At 37.2% G+C, this 21,641-nt stretch overlaps 2 protein-coding genes across 4 annotated transcripts in view; both read right to left on the bottom strand.

Moving 5' to 3' along the window:
* Positions 1–952: 952 nt before the first annotated feature.
* cox4i1l (cytochrome c oxidase subunit 4I1, like) lies at positions 953–9,863 on the bottom strand. Its single transcript, XM_055181649.2, has 5 exons — positions 9,723–9,863; positions 8,484–8,577; positions 8,154–8,315; positions 4,937–5,068; positions 953–1,200 (listed from the first exon to the last, which is right to left on the bottom strand). Exons 2-5 carry the CDS (start codon positions 8,575–8,577, stop codon positions 1,067–1,069), a joined length of 522 nt encoding a protein of 173 aa, XP_055037624.2. The 5' UTR covers positions 9,723–9,863; the 3' UTR covers positions 953–1,066.
* Positions 9,864–15,254: 5,391 nt separating this feature from the next.
* prkag2a (protein kinase, AMP-activated, gamma 2 non-catalytic subunit a) overlaps positions 15,255–21,641 on the bottom strand; it is a 73,078-nt gene continuing 66,691 nt past the window's right edge. For 2 of the 3 annotated variants that reach the window (XM_055181462.2, XM_055181463.2), the window contains 4 exons: positions 19,558–19,595; positions 19,328–19,474; positions 18,947–19,040; positions 15,255–16,562 (listed from right to left, as the gene is read on the bottom strand). In XM_055181462.2, the coding sequence (XP_055037437.2) occupies positions 16,525–16,562; positions 18,947–19,040; positions 19,328–19,474; positions 19,558–19,595 (317 nt within the window). In that variant the 3' untranslated portion in view covers positions 15,255–16,524. Of the gene's footprint in view, positions 16,563–18,870; positions 19,041–19,327; positions 19,475–19,557; positions 19,596–21,641 lie in introns of all 3 variants that reach the window. The other variant, XR_012368002.1, reaches the window with a different exon arrangement.

Genomic DNA, 21,641 nt, shown 5'->3' on the forward strand with positions numbered 1-21,641 from the left:
TTCTTTTTATCTTTGGCAAACCTTATTCCTCCCTTAGGACCTCAGTCTCAACTATGTTATTAGGTAAAACTTGTTTAGGTAGTTTCAACCCGTCATCATTTTCATAATTTATGAGTTCCCTACAGCATAATCTATTTACATCTTAATTTACTTCTAATGCATTAACAGAAGAAAATGCCTACATGTTTGCTCTTACAGTGTGTGCCTTGTAATGGTAACCGTACTAAATATTACAAATAAAAAAATCATACAATGCAAATTAAGATTTTTTAAAGCATTAAACCCCCTTAGATTAGTATAAATATATTTATTATATATTTATTCAATTCCCCACTAATGTGCCTTGTTTTAAGTGTCCTATAATAGTTATTACTGTTTGCATGTATGCACTTTACAGGATGTATACTGTCAGTAAACGGTAAAATAAATGTTCCCAAGCTATCACTGAAACAATACCCTTTATAATGGTCCTAATTTGTACCATTCAGGTACAGTGCATATATGTGTATATACCTTTTAGGTCCTAATATACACTATCTGGAACTATTATTGTATGCACCTCTAAGGTAATAATAATGAAGTATGAAGTAAGTGTACTTTTTGCAAAGGTACCGCCCCGGGGACAGCAAGGTCCCATTTTTTGACCATTGGGGTGTGTAATAGCAACTCATTTAGTTCTTATAAAAGATAATATGTACAGTTATCAGCACTATGTCAAATGTTGTCATGTGTAGCACTTTCTGAAGAATTGTTGTTTTATTTAACCTTGTACAACCTGTTTTAGGTTGAAAGGACAATAAAGCTACTCTGACTCTTGGTTTTGCACGTACAAATTGTAAATCCTTAATTCCTGAAACATCTAAGCCAATCATGTTAGCACATACATTTTCAAAGTAACAATGTAACAAACATGTGCTTTCTTCTTAGTACAAACAGTACAAAGCCAAAATACTCAAGTATATTCAGTGCATTTATTGAAGTATTAAGGCTGCAGGTTATACAGCATTACTGAGTTTGGATATTTTGGTAAAGTTGATACAATCATTGTCATCAAAGTACAACTGATTCATTTCCACTGTTTCTTTTCATAGTCCCACTTATTAGAGAACCCATGGACGGGGTTCACCCTCATGTCTATCATCCTCTGTGTCTGCTTCTCGACCCACTCAGGAGATAAAGTGTGTGGAACATCACCGTACACTGTGAGTAAAAAAGACACAACATGATAAAAGACCCTATTATAGAAATTATTACAGGTTGAATACAAGAACACATGACGTAGTGATTTGTATTTGTAGTGCTTTAGATGCTGTAGGTAAAGTTCAACTTATATTTAGCTCAGAATGTTCAACCTGATCTCACAGGAATTTACGAATAAGAATTTTTACAAAACGTCAGATTATTAGAAAAAAACCCAATAGTGATTCTCCACCCCAATCTCGCCCTTTGAAGGCGGTATGCATGATTTTTGAAAAACACTTTGGAAAAGGGAGTCGGGCCGAGTACCAAAACACACTTGTAGCCAATCAGCAGTAAGGGGTGTGTCTACTAACCGACATCGTTGCCTGGGATGCGTATGTTTGGGAAGGGTCTACCAAAAGAAGGTCTAGGTTATATTGGGGTAGGGGCGTGTTTGTTTAGGTGATTTTAAATGTCAACATTGGCTTACAGAGATCATGCACCCCGCCTTTAACCCAACGTCACAAGGGTGAAAGCAAATAATACAAAAACGTACACTGTAAAAAAAATTCCGTAGAAATTGCAGCTGGGTTGCCGGTAATTTACCGTAGATTTAAATGTATGTTTTTAACTGGCAACATTTTTTTCAAAGTTAAATGAACATTAAACATTTACAAGTCTTTGTCTTTATAGAGTAAAACTAAAAAAACAGCATCAAGCAAAACATTCTGGGAAACAAAATCTGAAGCAAAAAACAGAAAAAGGTTGATGATGATTTCTGGTTCCCAGAATGCTTTGCATGAGGCTGTTATTGTATAGTTTTATTCTGTAAAGATAAATACTTGTTAATATTTAAAATTTATTTAACTTTGAACAAATTTTTGCCAGTAAATAACATAAATGTAAATCTACGGTAAATTACCGGCAACCCAACCCAATAACATTGTAATTTCTACGGAATTTTTTTACAATGTACAAAATTGGTTATACGAATTTATACGTATAGCTTCTGCATAAAATATATACGAATTGCTATGATTGTTGATGTGTTCGACCCCACGCGGCACCGCAAGAACCGACATCAAAGTTCCACGAGAGCGATTCGAGAAATCATTTGATCTTTGATGTCATCTGCATTTTGAGTCTTGCAAAAGTAGCAATACATCTTTTACGCAGAGGAAGCTTAAAGGTGCAGTGTGTAATTTTTTAAAGGATCTCTTGACAGAAATGCAAAATAATATAAAAAAACTATATTATCAGTGGTGAATAAAGACCTTTTTATAATGACCCATTATGTTTTTATTACCTTAGAATGAGACGTTTTTAACTACATACACCGAGGGTCCCCTTATGTGGAAGTCGCCATTTTGTGCCGCCATGTTTCTTCAGAAGCCCTTAACGGACAAACTTTTTTTGCTAAGTTGTCTCCGTCAATGACATGTTTTTCCGGAGGCGGCTACTGTAGCTTATGCGTTTCAAAAGCGAGGGGTGAGCAGTGGACTGAGCTGTTGGTTACAATTCGCAACCTCACCACTAGATGCCACTAATATTTACACACTGTACCTTTAATCGTATTAATTCAAATTTGTACGTTTTTGTACGATTTGCTTTTGCCCCCGTGCATTGTGTTAAAAGGGCGGGGTATCATTATTGAACACATCTATAGATTGTGCTGGAATGTTTCTTTAACAATAACCACATGACTTGACTTTAGATCAATTTGAGCTCATTAGGCAATTCTGCACAATTAAACATTTAATACAATTGGTGGTGAGGTGTTTGAAACAGAAGATATATTAACCAAACACGACTGTAGCAAGTGCTCGAAAGTCTTAAGGGACAACCCTGCTATACCATTAAATAAAACATGTCACAGAAATTAAGAGGTGTGAAAGAGACAGTTAACTGTGCAAAATCCCCTCGTGTGCTGCTGTGGACACAGAAAAGCAAGCAATTAACTGTCCTAACAGAGGGCAGCATCTGACAGTTTTCTGCTGGAGTTATATCCTCCAGGCAAGGAACTAGAAAAAATAAACAAATTAAAAAGAGTGATTGTGTCTGCACACCATGCACTAGCGAGAATATTACAGACCTGGTTCATGCAAAAAGCAAGCTAATAAATGCACTCGGTGGAAAAAGGAGGGCAAATTATGGTTGCAATGTCAGGTCTAACAAAATTTAGAAGAATGATGCATTAAAATCTTGGTATATAACCAGTATTCAGGTTTTTTGTCATTTTTTCAAGAGCCTCTCCCAAATTGAAACCCCTTAAGGCAGAATTTGCCACATATTCATCAAAGAAGTCATGCAAATAGACATTCGTTTGCTAGGTGGATCCAGTGCACCTGCCCTGAGGTATGTGTAAAAATCTGTTCAGTTTTATGCAACAGAGGATATTAATGTGCCTTGGGCGTGACTGCATCCCACGTGTTTCCAAAAAAACCCCACCTATTTATCTCCCTCTTTGCTTAAGTCAACCTTAGACTAGTCTTACCAACCCTAATGAGCAGCGTTCAGAGGTTTTCAAGTTGCGACACGACCCAGACAGTGTGGGAAATACCCATTACTTAACCGACAACTGACTTTTGGACTACTGTACCTTTCTCACTTTGACGCGGTTACACCCCATTTCCCCCCAAAGGATCCTCGCCATTTTGTTCTCCCATTTTTATCTGTTATTTTTTTGCGTTATTTTCCTCTCCTGAGGTGTAGCGCTGACTTCCTTCCTCAAAGAGTCAGGGCCTCTGAGACAAAGATGGAGACTTTCTCACACGCTTATCCAAACAGCTACGCAATGCACACTCATTCGTTTCAGACGTGTCAGCCCCTTTCCGTCTGTTTTAAGCATGCACGCAGGCAAAGAGCCTTGAAAAGCTTTTTATCATTTTGCAAGTGAAGAAGTTCAGCTGGGTCTAAAGGGATTCAAAAACCGAATCTGGGGCTCAAACACGTATCTTTCCATCCTTCCTTATCTTTTCACCGCTGACTGGAAAACACGTCCCAGTCCAATTATTTCAGATGGGGGAGTGTGTGCTGCAGGTTAAAGAGCCCAGCAGATTCCTTCACCTGACAGATGATATCAGAGAGATCTCTACTCTGAGATGGTCTGATGGGGCTGGGCACAATATAAAGGATATAGGCAAGAAAACATTAGTGGAAAGCCTTAATTTAGCGAAAGCTTAATTGATGTTATGTCAGGCGTTATTGATTTAAGATTCAATAAATGTCACTTATTTTAGATTGGGTTAATGAATAAATCATCAGCATGATTAAATCCAACCGGATCTCACATCAAAGCGAATGGGTGTGAACGCAGTGCTAGAAATGATGAAACGTTTGAAGTTCGATCACTTATAAATGTCTCGTTATAATCTGCTAATGTTTGCGAGTTGGATTTTTCAGGATGTCACACATGGAGATGTATGCCTGTAAACATACACGGGCTAAATCGTATGCACGAAATTGAAAATTGGGGGTAGGCTCTATACACATTAAGTAAATTAGGGAAGCTGCAGTGATAAAAAGCACAATAACGGTTTTTATTTCAAACCGCGTTTTAAATGCTTTTCACAGTTACTTATGACAATAAACAGTTTATTTTAAAAAGTTACAATTTTGTACTTCACATAGGTCATAAACCATTGAAATCGGTTTTAAAAAATGCAAACATTTTTGTCCTTTGCCCAATAGATCAATGAGCCCTCCATATATGTCTATGTGTATGCCTATATGAATTTATACACAAATATAAACCCACCATAATCACGTTGCCACCACACCAACAGCCCTGTGAATCCCAGGAAGAAGCAAACTCCCCCAACAACTGTCATCCACTCTTTGGAGCCTCTTCTCATCTCTGGATATGACAACTCATGTGTGAGTCTGTATACTGTAAAGACAGTTCAATTATTTTGATGATTTAGGGCCTTGCATTGAAAAAGGCACTTGAACCCAAATATCAAACATTTATTTTGGACAAATTAGACCACAGTGCCATCTGATGGAAAATAAATTCATTACCTGGGCTTTTTTGCATGGTGTCATTATTATAGCTTCCATTATCGCTATAATTCCCGAGACTCATGACCCATTTACTATATTACAGATTTAGCTTCTATCTAAAGTGACTTTATACATTTGTTTAATTCCTGTATTCTCTAGGAATCAAACCTGTGACCACGTTTCTCATTTAGTCTGCACTGCATAATAATAGCCTACTTCAGTGTTTCCCAACCGGGGGCCACAGGGGGGCCTCAGCAGATTTCCAAGGGGGCCTCAAGATGACTTAAAATTATTAAAAATTGGACAAAACAAGCCTTAAAATAAAAAATATTTCTTTTTTTGGCCATTTTAGTAGCGAGTATACACCTGTCTAGTTATTTTAATTCTATTTATTTGGAAAAAAAATAGTAAGTGGGGGGGGCTTCAAATATTGTTGTGGGCAACTAGAGGCCTTGAAGTGAAAAGGGTTGGGAACCACTGGCCTACTTTGCACTTAGGTAAAATAGGAATATATTTGGAAAACTGGAGTTGCAAACAATAAAAATACTGGTGCCAAGAAAGAGGGCAATAATAACTGAGTTATTAATATTAATTCCACCATTTAAAACAACATTAACATCTACACTGAAAAAATATTTTCAAGATTTTTGTCTTGTTTTCAGTAAAAATATCTAAAAATTCTCAAACCAAGATACCTTTTTCTTGATGAGCAAAACGACCCAAGAAAACAAGTCTAGTCCCCAGACCAAAAATATGATTTTGTGCATAAGACAAGCAAAAAATCTGCCAATGGGGTAAGCACACTTTCTTGAATTTAGTGTTTAAGAAAAATGTTCACGATTTTTTTGCTTACCCCATTGGCAGATGATTTTTTGCTTGTTTTATACACAAAATCACTTAAATTTGATATTTATGGTCTAAAAACTAGACTTATATTCTTGGGTCGTTTTGCTCATCAAGAAAAAGCATCTTAATTTAAGAATTAAAATTTTTAGATATTTTTACTGAAAACAAGAAAAAAATTCTAACATTTTTTTTCTTGAAAATGATTTTTTGCAGTGTACTCATAAAAATGAACAAGGGCTCTACCAAGCCATTAACCAGCCATTTCAAGCCATTAATGGATCTCAATAATTTCTTTTGGCTGGTTGGAAGATCAGCACTACATTAAGTATTTTATGTCAAAAAACACTTTTTGGGGGGAAGTGACAATTTAATATTAAAATAAGATGAAATGTTTAAAAAAATAGTTTTCCTAACTCAGAAATGACAGTAGCCTACTCTTTACGTGAAATACTTTTAAATGTATAAGCCTGTTTATAGCTACAGGTTAATGTGTATCAAAAGAAGAATTGTTTTTCAGGAACATTGGGTGTGTAAACATAATAATTCCTTTGGCATCTGTTTCCTCCACACCCACGGTCAAAGTCCACAACAGTGATTCTCAACCGGTGGGCCTCATGGCGCCATCTGGTGGGGCGCGTGGACAGTGTTATTCTACCCCCAAATTATTTTTATTTATATTTCAAAATATCGTATACACATCTTATTTTCGCATTAAATTAATTTAAATGGATAAAAAATGCTCAGAATAAAATGAACCTATTTATGTTTGAATAACGCATCACTAATTTCGTCACAAGGTCATAACGTTTGTTCATTCAGATGCAGTAACATTACGTCACTGTAAATGGATCGTTTTCTGAATAGAAATCTAATGTGGGAGACAGTCCTGTTTAAACAAAAACAAGACTAATGTACACTTTTTAACGCACATGGTATCTCACTTTTTGACGTGATCCCGTTTAAATATTGACGCTCAGGGCCAATTCAGCATCATTGTTGTGACGTGCAGTGTACTTTCAGTCATTTATAAAGGCGCGTTTGTACGTGTACAACGAATATTTCATAATATATTTTACTTTAAATATCTAAATTCTAAATAAGAGCTTTTTTACAGATGAAAATGATTGCCAGTGGTATATTGGAAGCAATCCCAACTGAAAAATCCAGCAAAAGCTGGTAGCTGGTTTTAGGTGGCAGTAGCTGGTCTAAGCTGGTCCTCCCAGCCTGGCAAAGCTGGTCAAGCTGGTGGGTCAGCTGGTCTTCCAGCTTAAAAAGTGACCAAAACACAGCTAGACCAGCTTGCTACACCAGCAATACCAACTAAAACCAAGCTGGGAGACCAGCCAAAACCAGCTCACCAGCTTATGTTGGTCTTAGCTGGATTTTTTAGTAGGAATGTCAGACCTACACTGCAAAAAAATGATTTTCAAGAAAAAAAAGTTCCTAGTATTTTTGTCTTGTTTTCAGTAAAAATATCCAAAAATTCTTAAATCAAGATGATTTTCCTGATGAGCAAAACGACCCAAGAAAATACATCTAGTTTTTAGACCAAAAACATCAAATTTAAGTGATTTTGTGCATTAAACAAGCAAAATAATAATAATCTGCCAATGGGGTAATCAAATTTTTCTTGAATTTTTCTTGAATTTAGTGTTTAAAAAAAAAGTAAGATTCTTTTGCTTGTTTTATGCACAAAATCACTTAAATGTTATATTTTTGGTCTAAAGAATTATTTTCTTGGGTCATTTTGCTCGTCAAGAAAAAGCATCCCAATTTAATTTTTAGATATTTTTACTGAAAACAAGACAAAAATACCAAGCATCCTCCTCTTGAAAATCATTTTTTCAGTGTATAGTGAGGCAAAATACTGTTTCGTTTTTGGATGCCGTTGAACAATTTTAATTCTGTTATTATACTATCATATTTGGAAAGGTGGTCACCTGAATGTTTTTAAAAATTTATTGGTGGGCCATAAGTTGCATAAGGTTGAGAACCCCTGGTCTGCAATATAGTAATAAGGTGATTTTACATTCTGTTATACCTGACAGATGAAGCTGCATTCTTTGCTGATTTACTACTGTAAGATTAAAAAATAAAACATTGTCAAATTAGCCAAGCAGATTTACTGGCAAGTTTCTCCTCCTTGGTGAGTTGGGTCCAGGATCCCTTCTCTTTCTCCTTAAGCTTTTTCTGTTCGGCATTAAGGCTTCTGACAAATGGCACATCAGGCAGTGGAGTATCCAGACGGTTGTTGTACTGAGGAATGGTGCAGTCAATCACATCGACATCTAATTATCAAAAGCACATAAACATACATCAACAATGAACAAAGCACTAAAAAAAGTTAAATAATGTGACATTCTAATGCATAAACAAATACAATAAATATTGATGAATGGATAAAGCTGCTAATGACAGCTAAATGCTCTTAATCTTCTTAAGAGTGAGTCTGTTACCATGTGTGTGCGCAGCCCATGCCCCAGATGACGTAGACACCCTCCGCCACAATCCACACTGCAGCCCTCGCACCAGTGCACGAGAAGTCAGCATCTAATGCAGAAATATAATGGACAACCACTAGTGACCAACAAGCAAAACAGTTGCAGGTATACAATACAGTAACCTTATTGGAGACTCTATATTAGACTATATGGAGCATGCGCGTTGAGAGCGCATTCTTGTCCATATGCTTGCTGTCTACCAGATAAGCAGCTCAGTTGTGGAACACAGTTGTGACCTTGTGCTGTATGTTGCTTTTCTGAGAACGCGTTTGCAAGGTTAATCAATGTAAGTGGAAAATGTCATGTGCCCGAAAGTCAAAGAGTCCGACATACAGGAATGAAGTTATGAGGACACTGACATACACCGACATGTACTTCTGATTGTTGAAATATGATCTATACGATCATATTTCATGCATGCAATTGCCATATATTCTTTTATACATTTACATTAATTCATTTGGAAGAAGCTTTTATCAAAAACCACTTAATTATCCTTAGCCACAGCATTTAATGGTCTCTGGGATCGAACCCATGACCAATGCTCCATCACATCATTATTTTTAATATAAGGAGATGGTTTGCAGCAAGTGGTCGCGTGGACTATGTGCTCTCTGTCACGTACTGAAGTAGAATATTCTACAAGCACTAAAATGGCTTCGAGGGGGGCGTGATATCATGCACAGAAACATCAAGAAACAATAACAAAAGTGAAACAATACACTTCTAATATTAAAGTCATCACGCGCGCATCACACATTTCAATGCGTTCGCTTATAGGCTGCACATTTAAAACGATAAAATTAGTTTTAAAATGTAATATTACCATCTAGGTTAAATACTCTAAAGATGAAGGAATGTTTTATAAGGTATTTTTGGCACAAAAAGGCTAACATGACCGCGCAGAAGGACGTTAAGGAGTATTATTTAAAATTTATCATAACTGTTGCACATTTTTAAAATAAAGTCTTTATTCATTAATTTCAAAGATGATTTTATCAAAAGCGATTTAATCAGTACGTATCAGTATGCAGTTCACAATAAAATTGTATTTCCTCGTTCAAAAGTCATTAACTTTAAGTGCAGTGTTAATCAGGATGAGTCACATCTAGATAAAAAGCAAAATAGTTACGATTAAACATCACATATCTCATGTCCCTATATTTCAAATACTATAAAAGCACTTGAATTTACCTTAATGTTTGAAGGTCTGAACGTATCGAAAGAAACTTGCGTACGTGCACTGTCTATATGGTTGCATGGATCAGTTATCAGTAGCGAGTAGATTTTGAGTCAGGTGTCCATCCCCATCAACCGAATGAACCAATGAGCGCGTACCAGGAACCAACCTCACCAAAGCGCACAGAGCGCGCGCCATCAGTTGAGTACCTCATTCATTTTTAGCAGCCGTTTTGATCCTCAATGAGGTGATGCTGTTTTTGTAGCTTACTACTGTACTATATATATATATAAAACGCCCTTTCCCTTAATAACTTATTGTTATCTGAGCTTGCGTTATAAGACTTTTGTCATTATGTGTAGCAACATCAATAAATACGGAAATATAATTTAGTATATATAAGACTCTAAAAGTCATATATTTTAGTGTTTTAGAACCATATAAATATTAAAGTATACATTTACTACAATTTATCAATTAACTTTAATTTATATTATAGAATACTACACGTCTACAAAGTGTAGTATTATATACAGTACAGTACAGTATACTACAGTTTACTTTATTAAATATACTGCAGTTTAAATTCATGCAGTATCATGGCAGCATTGTCGAAGCAAAAAAACAACAACAACGTGACACTCGTAAATTTAGGTCAAGTTTTTATAGTCTCATATTTCCTTCCTGCTTTAGACAGCCAAATGTTACTTCTGTTTTATGTTGCCTTGTGTCGTGTTTAGGGGATTTTTTTACAGTTCACCAAGGACCTTAAAAATCTTTTTCTTTTATATACCGAACTTATCTTTTTAATCTTTTTTCATACTTTTCTGTGTAAAGTGCATGTAGAAAAATATTTTTGGTTATTTTGTTTGGCTTTTACTTTGTCAGTGTGCCGTCTGCTTACATTTTGATTTACCAAGAAGTAATTTTTCCTCTTTTCATCTATGTATTTATCAGTACATGGATACAGAACCTATCTTTTTAAAAGCATATTTTATGCTTTGTAATGTACATAGAAATTATCTATTATGTAACTTCCCTGTGAAACCAGTTTATGAATGCTTTATTCTGATTGGTTGAGAAATGTTTTACTTAGATTATTTTCCTGTAAAACACACCTAACCTTTGAAATGTCTTGAAAGGGACATCATGAAAATCTGACTTTTTCCATGTTTAAGTGCTATAATTACCTCTCTGGTGCTTCTATCAACCTAGAAAATGTGTGAAAAAACGTAACTTCGTTTTAGTAAACCATTCTCTGCAAGCGTGTGAAAAATAGGTAATTAAGATTGGGCTCCCCTTGTGATGTCTGAAGGGGATAATACCGCCCCTTAATCTGCACTATCCAACCACGGCACTGCCATTTGGTGGAAAGAGAGAGAGAGAGAAATAATTGACAGCACAATTAAGTTTCAATTTCATCAAACCACCATTATGGTGATCAGTGTTTGCATTTAAAAGGACACAACCCAAAACGGCACATTTTTGCTCACACCTACAAAGTGGCAATTTAACATGTTATAATAAATGATCTATATTGTACTATTTTGCTCTAGAAATTCACATACGTACTCTGGTGACACCAAGGATTTATTTTACATCTTAAAAAAGTCTTGTGACATTGAATCGGGTCCTTGAATTATTTGAAAATAATTCGCTTTGCTTCATACCGCATTACCAGTGTGTGCATTATTTTTGAGTAATTCAACGGCCTGTCGTCAACTAGTCCTTACTTACCACTTTGGTTGTGTATTTTTTTTCCAGAATAATTCAATGGCCCGTTGTTAATTATTTCTTACATATAACATAACAGGCTGAGTATACATTATCCCTTACATATTAACTATACTGTAGCTTATGTGCACCTTTCTTTTGATTTGTCTGTTAAAATATAATTAAATATTTACCCTTTTAAAACTTATCTCGCGTCATAAGGTGTATCAAGTTGGCTAGTAAGATTTCATCAGAAAATGTGAAAAAAACACACACTCTCATGTTTTTTTTTGTGGTGCATTGTGGGATAAGACTGGTGCAGCCCTTTAAAATGGCGACTCTCTGATCAGTGCCCTGAATACTAAATTAAGGAATTCAAAATGGGAATAAACCTTATGACCTATATATGAAGAGTTTCGTTGCAAAACGAGATAAATCCATTTTTAACATTTTTGTCAAAACATGTTTTATTATATTATCATGTTATTATTTTGTTTTATGGTGCTACTTAGCTGTATTTTTTAAGTTATGAAGGTTAAAATAAACTGCAGTTGAATTGATATCAATTGGAATGCACAACCAAAAAACAAGATTTCTGAAAAATTAAAAAAACAGAGTTATCTCGTTTTGCAATGAAACTCTTCAATTGTTAAAGCTCCATAACTGTTTATGGTAAAAAACAACACCACAAAAATCAATTATTGAGCAAGTGCCTTAAATCAATGTTGAAAACTGTCTGCTTACCACTCCCCGATTCTCAACAGTAAGTTATAAACATGATTTATTGATATTACTGACGGAAAATTAAGCCGCAATGATATTACGCAGCCCCCGAAAATAGTCCCATTAGTAGCTTAGTAGGAGCTTTCAATAGCAGGGGAGTATTTTCAGGCGCTGCGTAATATCACTACACCCGCTGCAGCCATGTTACAGCAGCAAAGTCCTTGATTATTACGCTGGAATGAGAGTATAGTAGCCATATCTGATCACAACTTTTCATTTTCTGTCGATCTTAAAGGGATAGTTCGGCCAAAAACGATATTAAACCCATGATTTACTCACCCCCAAGCTGTCCGAGTTGCATATGTCCATCGTTTTTCAGACAAACACATTTTCGGATATTTTAGAAAATATTTTAGATCTTTCTGTTCATTAAATGTAATGTTACGGGGTCCAGCAATAGTCCACGACCTTCAAGTCCAAAAAAGTGCGTCCATCCTTCACAAATTAAATCCAAACGGCTCCAGGATGATAAACAAAGGTCTTCTGTGGGTAATCCGTGCGGTGTTGTTGTAGAAATATCCATATTTAAAATGTTATTAACGTTATAAACTACCTTCCGGTAGCGCCGCCATTTTGGAGTGATGCGCATTCAGGATGAGAGCTTACGCAGCGTACAGAGTTTCTCTGCTGCTTCTCTGTGCCCCCGCCCTCCGAATTTGTCATACGTCACTAAGAAAAGTGCGTACACTACGCTCATACTCTCTCCTGAGTCTAAGATGGCGGCGCTACCGGAAGGTAGTTTATAACGTTAATAACATTTTAAATATGGATATTTCTACAACAACACCGCACGGATTACCCACAGAAGACCTTTGTTTATCATCCTGGAGCCGTTTGGATTTAATTTGTGAAGGATGGACGCACTTTTTTGGACTTGAAGGTCGTGGACTATTGATGGACCCCGTAACATAACATTTAATGAACAGAAAGATCTAAAATATTTTCTAAAATATCCGAAAATGTGTTTGTCTGAAAAACGATGGACATATGCAACTCGGACAGCTTGGGAGTGAGTAAATCATGGGTTTAATATCGTTTTTGGCCGAACTATCCCTTTAATACACAATGTAACTACAGAAGAGTCTCTTCTGTAAATGACTCTTTGCTCATTTTTGAGTGCGATGCTAATGGTCTAATCAGAATCAATGGATTATGCTAAGCTATGTTAAAAATGGATTCCAAAACGTTAAAAATCAAATGGTTAAAGGTGCAGTGTGTAAATTTTAGCGGCATCTAGTAGTGAGGTTTCAAATTGCAACCAACGGCTCAGTCTACGCCTCATCCCTTACTTTTGAAACGTATAAAGAAGCTACGGTAGCCACCACAGGACAAACACGTCATTGTCAGAGACAACTTTGTAAACAAAGTTTGTCCGTTAAGGGCTTCTGTAGAAACATGGTGGCACAAAATGGCGACTTCCAAGTAAGGGGACCCTCGGGGTATATAGAAAACTGCTTATTTTAAGGTAATAAAAACATAATGGTTCATTATGAAAGGTCTTACTGATAATATAGTTATGTAGATTTTATTGCATTTCTTTCAAGGGATCCTTCAAAAAGTTACACAATGCACCTTTAACTGTAGGGGAGCTGGAAAAGCAGTCTATTTTCAAAAAAAGTGGAGTGTCCCTTTAAACAGATGGCGATAGAGAGGAAGTCACGGATTGCAACTTTTAGTAGTTAACACTGTAAGAAATAGTAAATAGAGCCCTGGATGATCCTGAACCAGCAGCACTGTCCTGACTCAGAATTTTTTTCAGACAGACAATACACAGCATGTGAACTACGCACAGGCCAATAAACCGAAATACGTACGCAATTCAGTTCTTCTTGTACAACAGCTTTGCATCAAAGGAGTGTTGTTCCCCGACAGGTGTGCGGCACAACTGTCAAGTCACGTGACCTGCCACGCCTCCAACTGACAGCAACTGTTGATTTCTGCAACATCTACACCACATTTTACAACAGCAGATTGGCAAACTATGATTTTTATTGCTATCATTCAACCATAAACCCAAATGGTTTAACAAATGTAACTTTAAAGGAATATTCAATTTTCTTAAAAGAAAAATCCAGATAATTTACTCACCACAATGTCATCCAAAATGTTGATGTCTTTCTTTGTTCAGTCGAGAAGAAACTATGTTTTTTGAGAAAAACATTGCAGGATTTTTCTCATTTTAATGGACTTTAATAGACACCAACAATTAATACTTAACTCAACACTTAACAGTTTTTTTCAACGGAGTTTCAAAGGACTATAAACATCCCAAACGAGGCATAAGGGTCTTATCTAGCAAAACGATTGTCATTTTTGACAATAAAATTAACAAATATCCACTTTTAAAGCACAACTTCTCGTTTAGATCCAGTCGTCATGCGCTAGCGTGACCCGACGCAATACGTCGTCAAGAGGTCACAGAGGATGAACGCGAAACTCCGCCCCAGTGTTTACAAGTGGGGTGAAAGAGGAGGACCGTTCCTACGTTGTTGTATGTCAACTGATACTAATGAATGTCTTTGTGTCAGTTTATTGTTTACAATGGTCCGCAAATGTGCGTTTTATATATGTAACACGTGACCTCCCTACGTCACTACGCATTTACGTTAGGTCGCGCTGGACCGGACCTAAACGAAAAGTTGTGCTTTAAAGGTGTTTATTTGTTATTTTTCTTGTCAAAAATGACAATCGTTTTGCTAGATAAGACCCTTATGACTCGTTTGGGATTGTTTATAGTCCTTTGAAACTCCGTTGAAAAAACTGTTAAGTGTTGAGTTACGTTAAGTATTAATTGTTGGTGTCCATTAAAATGAGAAAAATCCTGCAATGTTTTCCTCAAAAAACATAATTTCTTCTCGACTGAACAAAGAAAGACATCAACATTTTGGATGACATTGTGGTGAGTAAATTATCTGGATTTTTCTTTTAAGAAAATTGAATATTCCTTTAACAGAGGAAGTGTATGTAAACATTAGGGGCATCTATCTTTATCTCAGATTTTTTTGTTTTATAATTTGCCAAGCTTTAAAATACAAGGAAACTTTTGAAGACTCATTTAATTTTTTTATTCAACTGTAAAATAAAAATGAATCTTTATGACAAGATTATCCTACAGCATATTCTTCTTATGCCAATGATGTGCATTTACCTATTGATAAATATGACAGTGTCAACAACATGAATGACAAGAACCCAAACAAAATCTGACATATTTAAACAACATTAAAAAATAGACCTTTCTCTGGCACTTGTAGTTTTTCAAAACAATTTTACCTTGCGTGTACAGTACAATCGATACAATAAACATAAAATATGTTCCATACCATACAAAACAAATGTGGGCTTTTAAGTTTAACTTGCATTTTTACTGGTTTTACTGCATAGGGGGCTTAATAGTTCAACCTTAAATATTACTTTTAAAATTAAGTGTTAAATATAAATAAATAAACATTTCAATTATCATTTACAGCATCATTTCCAAAAACATCACGATATTTATGAACACCCAAACCTTTGGAGCTATGCAATAAATAAAATATGTGACACCCACCAAAACAGCCAAAGGTAGGAGGGGCATTTGATTTTTATCAAGTCTAACATTCATTCACTTTTACATTTTCAAACATTCAATTATTCATTTTGTTCTATTGGCAACCGGTCGTGGCCGATAATAACTAGGAGACAGAAGGCACCATAGACAGATATGAAAGCGTTAAGCATTTCTGTCTGCGTTTAGAGAAATATCATATATAAAGAGGATTGTGGGGGGTTGTTATTCCTAAAACAGGAATAATCGAACATACAAATACACAAGAAAATCATATATACATGAGGAATAAACGTCATAACATGCATTGAATACTGAGATTATTACTGAATGACCTGCACCTCACAAACACCCCCCCATTGCCCAAAGAGGCCATTACGGTCCAGCCCAATGTCTGTGTGCAGGCCACTGCACTGTTTTGACACCAGGTGGCGTAGTTGTAGATCTAACTAAAATGATACTTTATCATAGAGTACGTGCAGAAGCTTAGTGTGATACAAGAGGCAAAACTCACAGTACTCTTCTGAATGAGAAGATGATCCACCTTTTTGCTCTATACGTTCATCCTGTCTCTTAACCAATCTCTAACTAACTTTTAAACCTTCTCTTGCCCTCCATTAGCGCACATTAAGGTCAAGCCCCAGTTTCTTGGATCCATTCCTTCCATCTTTACATGCGGCCAACACATCTTTAAAGACCTCCAGTGTGCCTCCGCTAACTCCTACACCCGTCTCAGTAAGCGATGTCACATGACCCGGCCATCTCGGCAAACGTCACTCGGTCTCTGCTTCACTGTCCTTCCTGTTCATACCTGCAAATATGCAAAGAAGAGACTTTGTGTTAAGTAGGTGTATTTTTAGTTGCAATACTTCTTATAACCACTAGTAGGCAAATGTTTACTTAAAGGGATAGTTCACCCAAAAATGAAAATTAAAAAGCAGCTCCAGAGCTCTTTAATATTGCTTCATTTGGGTTCAGCTTTGCCTTTAAGATGAGGGGTGAACAATCCTGAAAATGCACCTTTCTGCAGCCTTAAAGCCAATTCACACCAAGAATAATAGTTTTAACAATAACACACACACACACCAGTAAATTATAATGTCAATTTTTTCCAAGTTCTTGTGGCAGTTAAAATTTTATTCAGTTCACATTAATTCAGCATGAAGGTACACTCACCTAAAGGATTATTAGGAACACCATACTAATACTGTGTTTGACCCCCTTTCGCCTTCAGAACTGCCTTAATTCTACGTGGCATTGATTCAACAAGGTGCTGAAAGCATTCTTTAAAAATGTTGGCCCATATTGACATGATAGCATCTTGCAGTTGATGGAGATTTGTGTGATGCACATCCAGGGCACGAAGCTCCCGTTCCACCACATCCCAAAAATGCTCTATTGGGTTGAGATCTGGTGACTGTGGGGGCCATTTTTGTACAGTGAACTCATTGTCATGTTCAAGAAACCAATTTGAAATGATTCAAGCTTTGTGACATGGTCAGAAAAAATACTAAGGTAGGCCGTGGCATTTAAACGATGCCCAATTGGCACTAAGGGGCCTAAAGTGTGCCAAAAAAACATCCCCCACACCATTACACCACCACCACCAGCCTGCACAGTGGTAACAAGGCATGATGGATCCATGTTCTCATTCTGTTTACACCAAATTCTGACTCTACCATCTGAATGTCTCAACAGAAATCGAGACTCATCAGACTAGGCAAAATTTTTCCAGTCTTCAACTGTCCAATTTTGGTGAGCTCGTGCAAATTGTAGCCTCTTTTTCCTATTTGTAGTGGAGATGAGTGGTACCCGTTGGGGTCTTCTGCTGTTGTAGCCCATCCGCCTCAAGGTTGTGCGTGTTGTGGCTTCACAAATGCTTTGCTGCATACCTCGGTTGTAACGAGTGGTTATTTTAGTCAAAGTTGCTCTTCTATCAGCTTGAATCAGTCGGCCCATTCTCCTCTGACCTCTAGCATCAACAAGGCATTTTCCCCCACAGGACTGCCGCATACTGGATGTTTTTCCCTTTTCACACCATTCTTTGTAAACCCTAGAAATGGTTGTGCATGAAAATCCCAGTAACTGAGCAGATTGTGAAATACTCAGACCAGCCCGTCTGCAGCCAACAACCAAGCCATGCTCAAAATTGTTTAAATCACCTTTCTTTCCCATTCTGACATTCAGTTTGGAGTTCAGGAGATTGTCTTGACCAGGACCACACCCCTAAATGCATTGAAGCAACTGCCATGTGATTGGTTAATTAGATAATTGCATTAATGAGAAATTGAACAGGTGTTCCTAATAATCCTTTAGGTGAGTGTATATATCCAGGGATAGCATCCCTGCATTACACTCCTAGGGCAAAATGTCTTTTGATTCATGCATGCTATTTGCAATATTAGCACCATCACATCTGCTACTTAAGATTCATGGCACAGTATCACAGAAGCGATTAATATTCAGTGTTATAGATCCACAGGCGGACAGACTGACAGCACACAGTGACCTCTCAGAAGTGCAAAAGATGAGAAAGTTATAATATCCAATAACCTGACTTTGGTACCCTACTTATATGTGCATAAATATCATGTCAAAGGCCACAAATGGATATTGCTTGGGTCCTGGATTCGATTTCCAGCTAAAACGTACTGATAAACGGTAAATGCACTTTAAGTCGCTTTGGATAAAAGCATCTGCCAAATGCATAAACGTAAATGTCATCTTACTTTATAATGAACTGTAAAGCAGAACTCCAGATATGCTTGTGTCTGCTATTTATCTGTGTGTGTGCGTTTATTGAGAGGACACAGTGTGTGTAGTTGAAGGACACGATGCATCAGCAGACAGAGCTCTGCATTGGAAGGGTCTGTCTCATTTATCAAAATCACAGGCGGTGAATCGTGGGCGTGCACGCAAACACAAACAGGCCATGTTATATATCTATTATATTTATTTTAAATCAAAACAATCCAGTTATTTGTGACAGGCATATGGCTCTTCAGAAACGGAAAGTGAGCTTCCTGCTCATATACATTCATATGCACAGCAGCAGCCATTAGCGATCATGCGCTGTCTCCTGGTTTCCAGCAAGGATGCTGTGGCATGCAGTGCAATACCTGTGGTATGGGCGGGAGGGATGGAAGGTGAAGTGTCCTGCAGGAAATGAGCTTTAGGAATGCTGGGCGTTTATACCTGCCGGGTTGAGAACGAGTGCCTGGAGGATATCCGACAAAGAGACGATGCCCACAATGCTGCCGTTCTCATCCACAACAACCAGTCTGTGCACCTAATGGAAGACAGGGAGACAGAGGCGTAAACATCTTGTGTGTTAGGACCAAGCAGCTCTAAAATATTTAGATCGGGGAAAAATCTATATTGCAATAAACAGCTCTGGAAAAGCATCTCTGTAGGTTACTTCTGTAATATTTTGTTAGAATAGATGGAAAATGGATGGAGATGCTACCATCTGAGCTACAGGAGCACTTATCTAAAACAAAAACATCAGCTCTTGAATACTTAAAACAAATAGCAGCTCTACAGTATATCTTCTCCAATATGCACAAATCCACTCACCTCAGCCTTGACTATCCTATCTACTATCGTCTCCAACGTCTCCAATCTGTTGCACTTCATGACCCCTTCGAAGTACTGGGACCTGTGCTTGAGCGCCTGGGTCACGCTGATGTCCAGATTATTGTACGTCTTCTCAGCAGCAAGATTCTAAAAACACACACAATGGTCAAAATCAAGAATTTATTCAATGTAGTTAACAGTAAAACAAAATAAATATGTCATATACTTACAATGACATCAAATTTGGAATAAATATCAACAACTTTTCCTAGAAAAAAAGAGCAAAGTTTCTCTAGTAAGAAAGTGATGCATTATATAAACAAAAAGCTGCAATCCACAACTTTTTTTGGTTAGAAATAAATAAAAATCAGTTATTGGGCAAGTAATAAACAATATAAACAATATAATGACAGTCCCTCCAGAAAAACGTGATTAAGCGATCGGATGATTCAGTGATCGCATGATTCAACGCATAAGCCGAAGTTAGCATATTTATGCGGGGGCCGCATTTTTTAAAATATGCTGAACTTTTGCAGCATAAATTGCAGATATCCGTGCTCAAAATATGCGGGGCTTGCATGATTTCATAATCCTTGCATTTTTGTAGCAAAAATCACATATATCTTAGCAGACAGTTGAAAAATTTTGCATTTAATTCACACAAGCACAGCCATGTCCCCTGTTGCCATGGGAAGGTTATAAAGTGACGTGATTGGCTGTTTCTCATACTTTCTTCAGCGATCTTGCGTCCTTGTATTCTCACTGCACGTCATCATTAACCGTCGAAGTTCAATTCCAATTCCAAGAAACACAAGTTCAGAGGACGTATAAAAAATACCTGGATGTGTTCTTGATAACGAGGATGCATTGAGTGCACACTGAAATCTCTTTACGCCCCAGAAGTCTTTGCGGCAAAACAATGGCGGAGGTCAGGTGACCAACAGGAACATCGCACACATCTCAGTTCTCACAACTGCGTTCTGTGTTCTCGCGACCTTCTGAATTCGCATTTTTTTTAAGAAAGTGTGCCGCAAGATCAAGGATTTTTGCACGCACCAATCACAAAAAAAACGGAAGGTTTTTTCAGGAAGGACTGTAATGAAGATTATTAAATTGAGCTGTCAGGTTTTCCACAGGAAATATGAATAAATATGTTACCCTGGACCACAAAAGCAGTCATAAAGGTAATTTTTTTTTTTAATTAAGATGTATACAACATCTGAAAGTTGAAAAAAAAAAAGCTTGCTATTGATGTATGGTTTGTTAGGATAGGACAATACGGACTACCGGCACATCCGGGAACTTCGTCACCGCCCCTTTTTGGGGGATCAAAAACCAGACCCTCCATTGACTTCCACTCAAAACAGCGGAACAAAGCAACGTCTTAACACAGCCGGCAGGCATAACCAACCCAGGAAATCACTCAGATCAAACATGTTGAGCAACCATCCGTCCACCCTGCCTGCCATAGAGCGCGAAGGATACATTAACACATTTGGTTTGTTCAGTGTAGAGACATGTCCCTTTCATTCTCGCAGCGTCAAATTTGTGTAACAACGCTATCCAGTGATTGCTGGAAATATCGCTAAGCCAGTTAGTTGTATGACTCGACGGAAAAGTGCACTCATTACTCTAAATATAAAGACATAATATATAAATACGAAGTAACTGTCAAATTTCTCGATGAGGTACGAGTAAATGTCCGGGTAAGACACCTCTGGCCAATAGGGAGCGTTGTTACACAAATTTGACGCTGTGAGAATGAAAGAGACATGCTTCCATTATGACCAAACCAAACGTGTCAATGTATCTCTCGCGCTCCACGGCAGGCAGGGTGGACAGACAACCACTCAACATGTCTAATCTGAGTGATTTCACAAGCCACTTACGCCCGCCGGCTGTGTACGAACGTGGCCCTGCTCCGCCATTCCGAATGGAAGTCAATGGAAGGTCTAGTCCGTTTTCCCCCAAAAGTGGGCGTGAACCTGTTCAGAGACATTCTTTGACGTTGCGCCGGTTGTGCGTATATGTGGCCGAGCTACAACTATTTGAAAATCTTGAATCTGAGGGTGCAAAATAAAATAAAAATATAGAGAAAATCGCCTATCAAGTTTTACAAATGAAGTTCTTAGCCACTTCTAGAAATAAAATTTGTATATATTTACTGTAGGAAATTGACAAAATATCTTCATGGAACATGATCATTACATGCATTACATGCATAAAAGAAAAATCGATAGGTTTGACCCGTACAATGTATTGTTGGCTATTGCTACAAATGTACAAATGTAGCTTGTTGGGAGACATTCTGGAA

The sequence above is a fragment of the Misgurnus anguillicaudatus genome, chromosome 25 (genome assembly GCF_027580225.2).
Source record: "Misgurnus anguillicaudatus chromosome 25, ASM2758022v2, whole genome shotgun sequence".
In the NCBI taxonomy this organism is placed as follows: domain Eukaryota; kingdom Metazoa; phylum Chordata; class Actinopteri; order Cypriniformes; family Cobitidae; genus Misgurnus; species Misgurnus anguillicaudatus.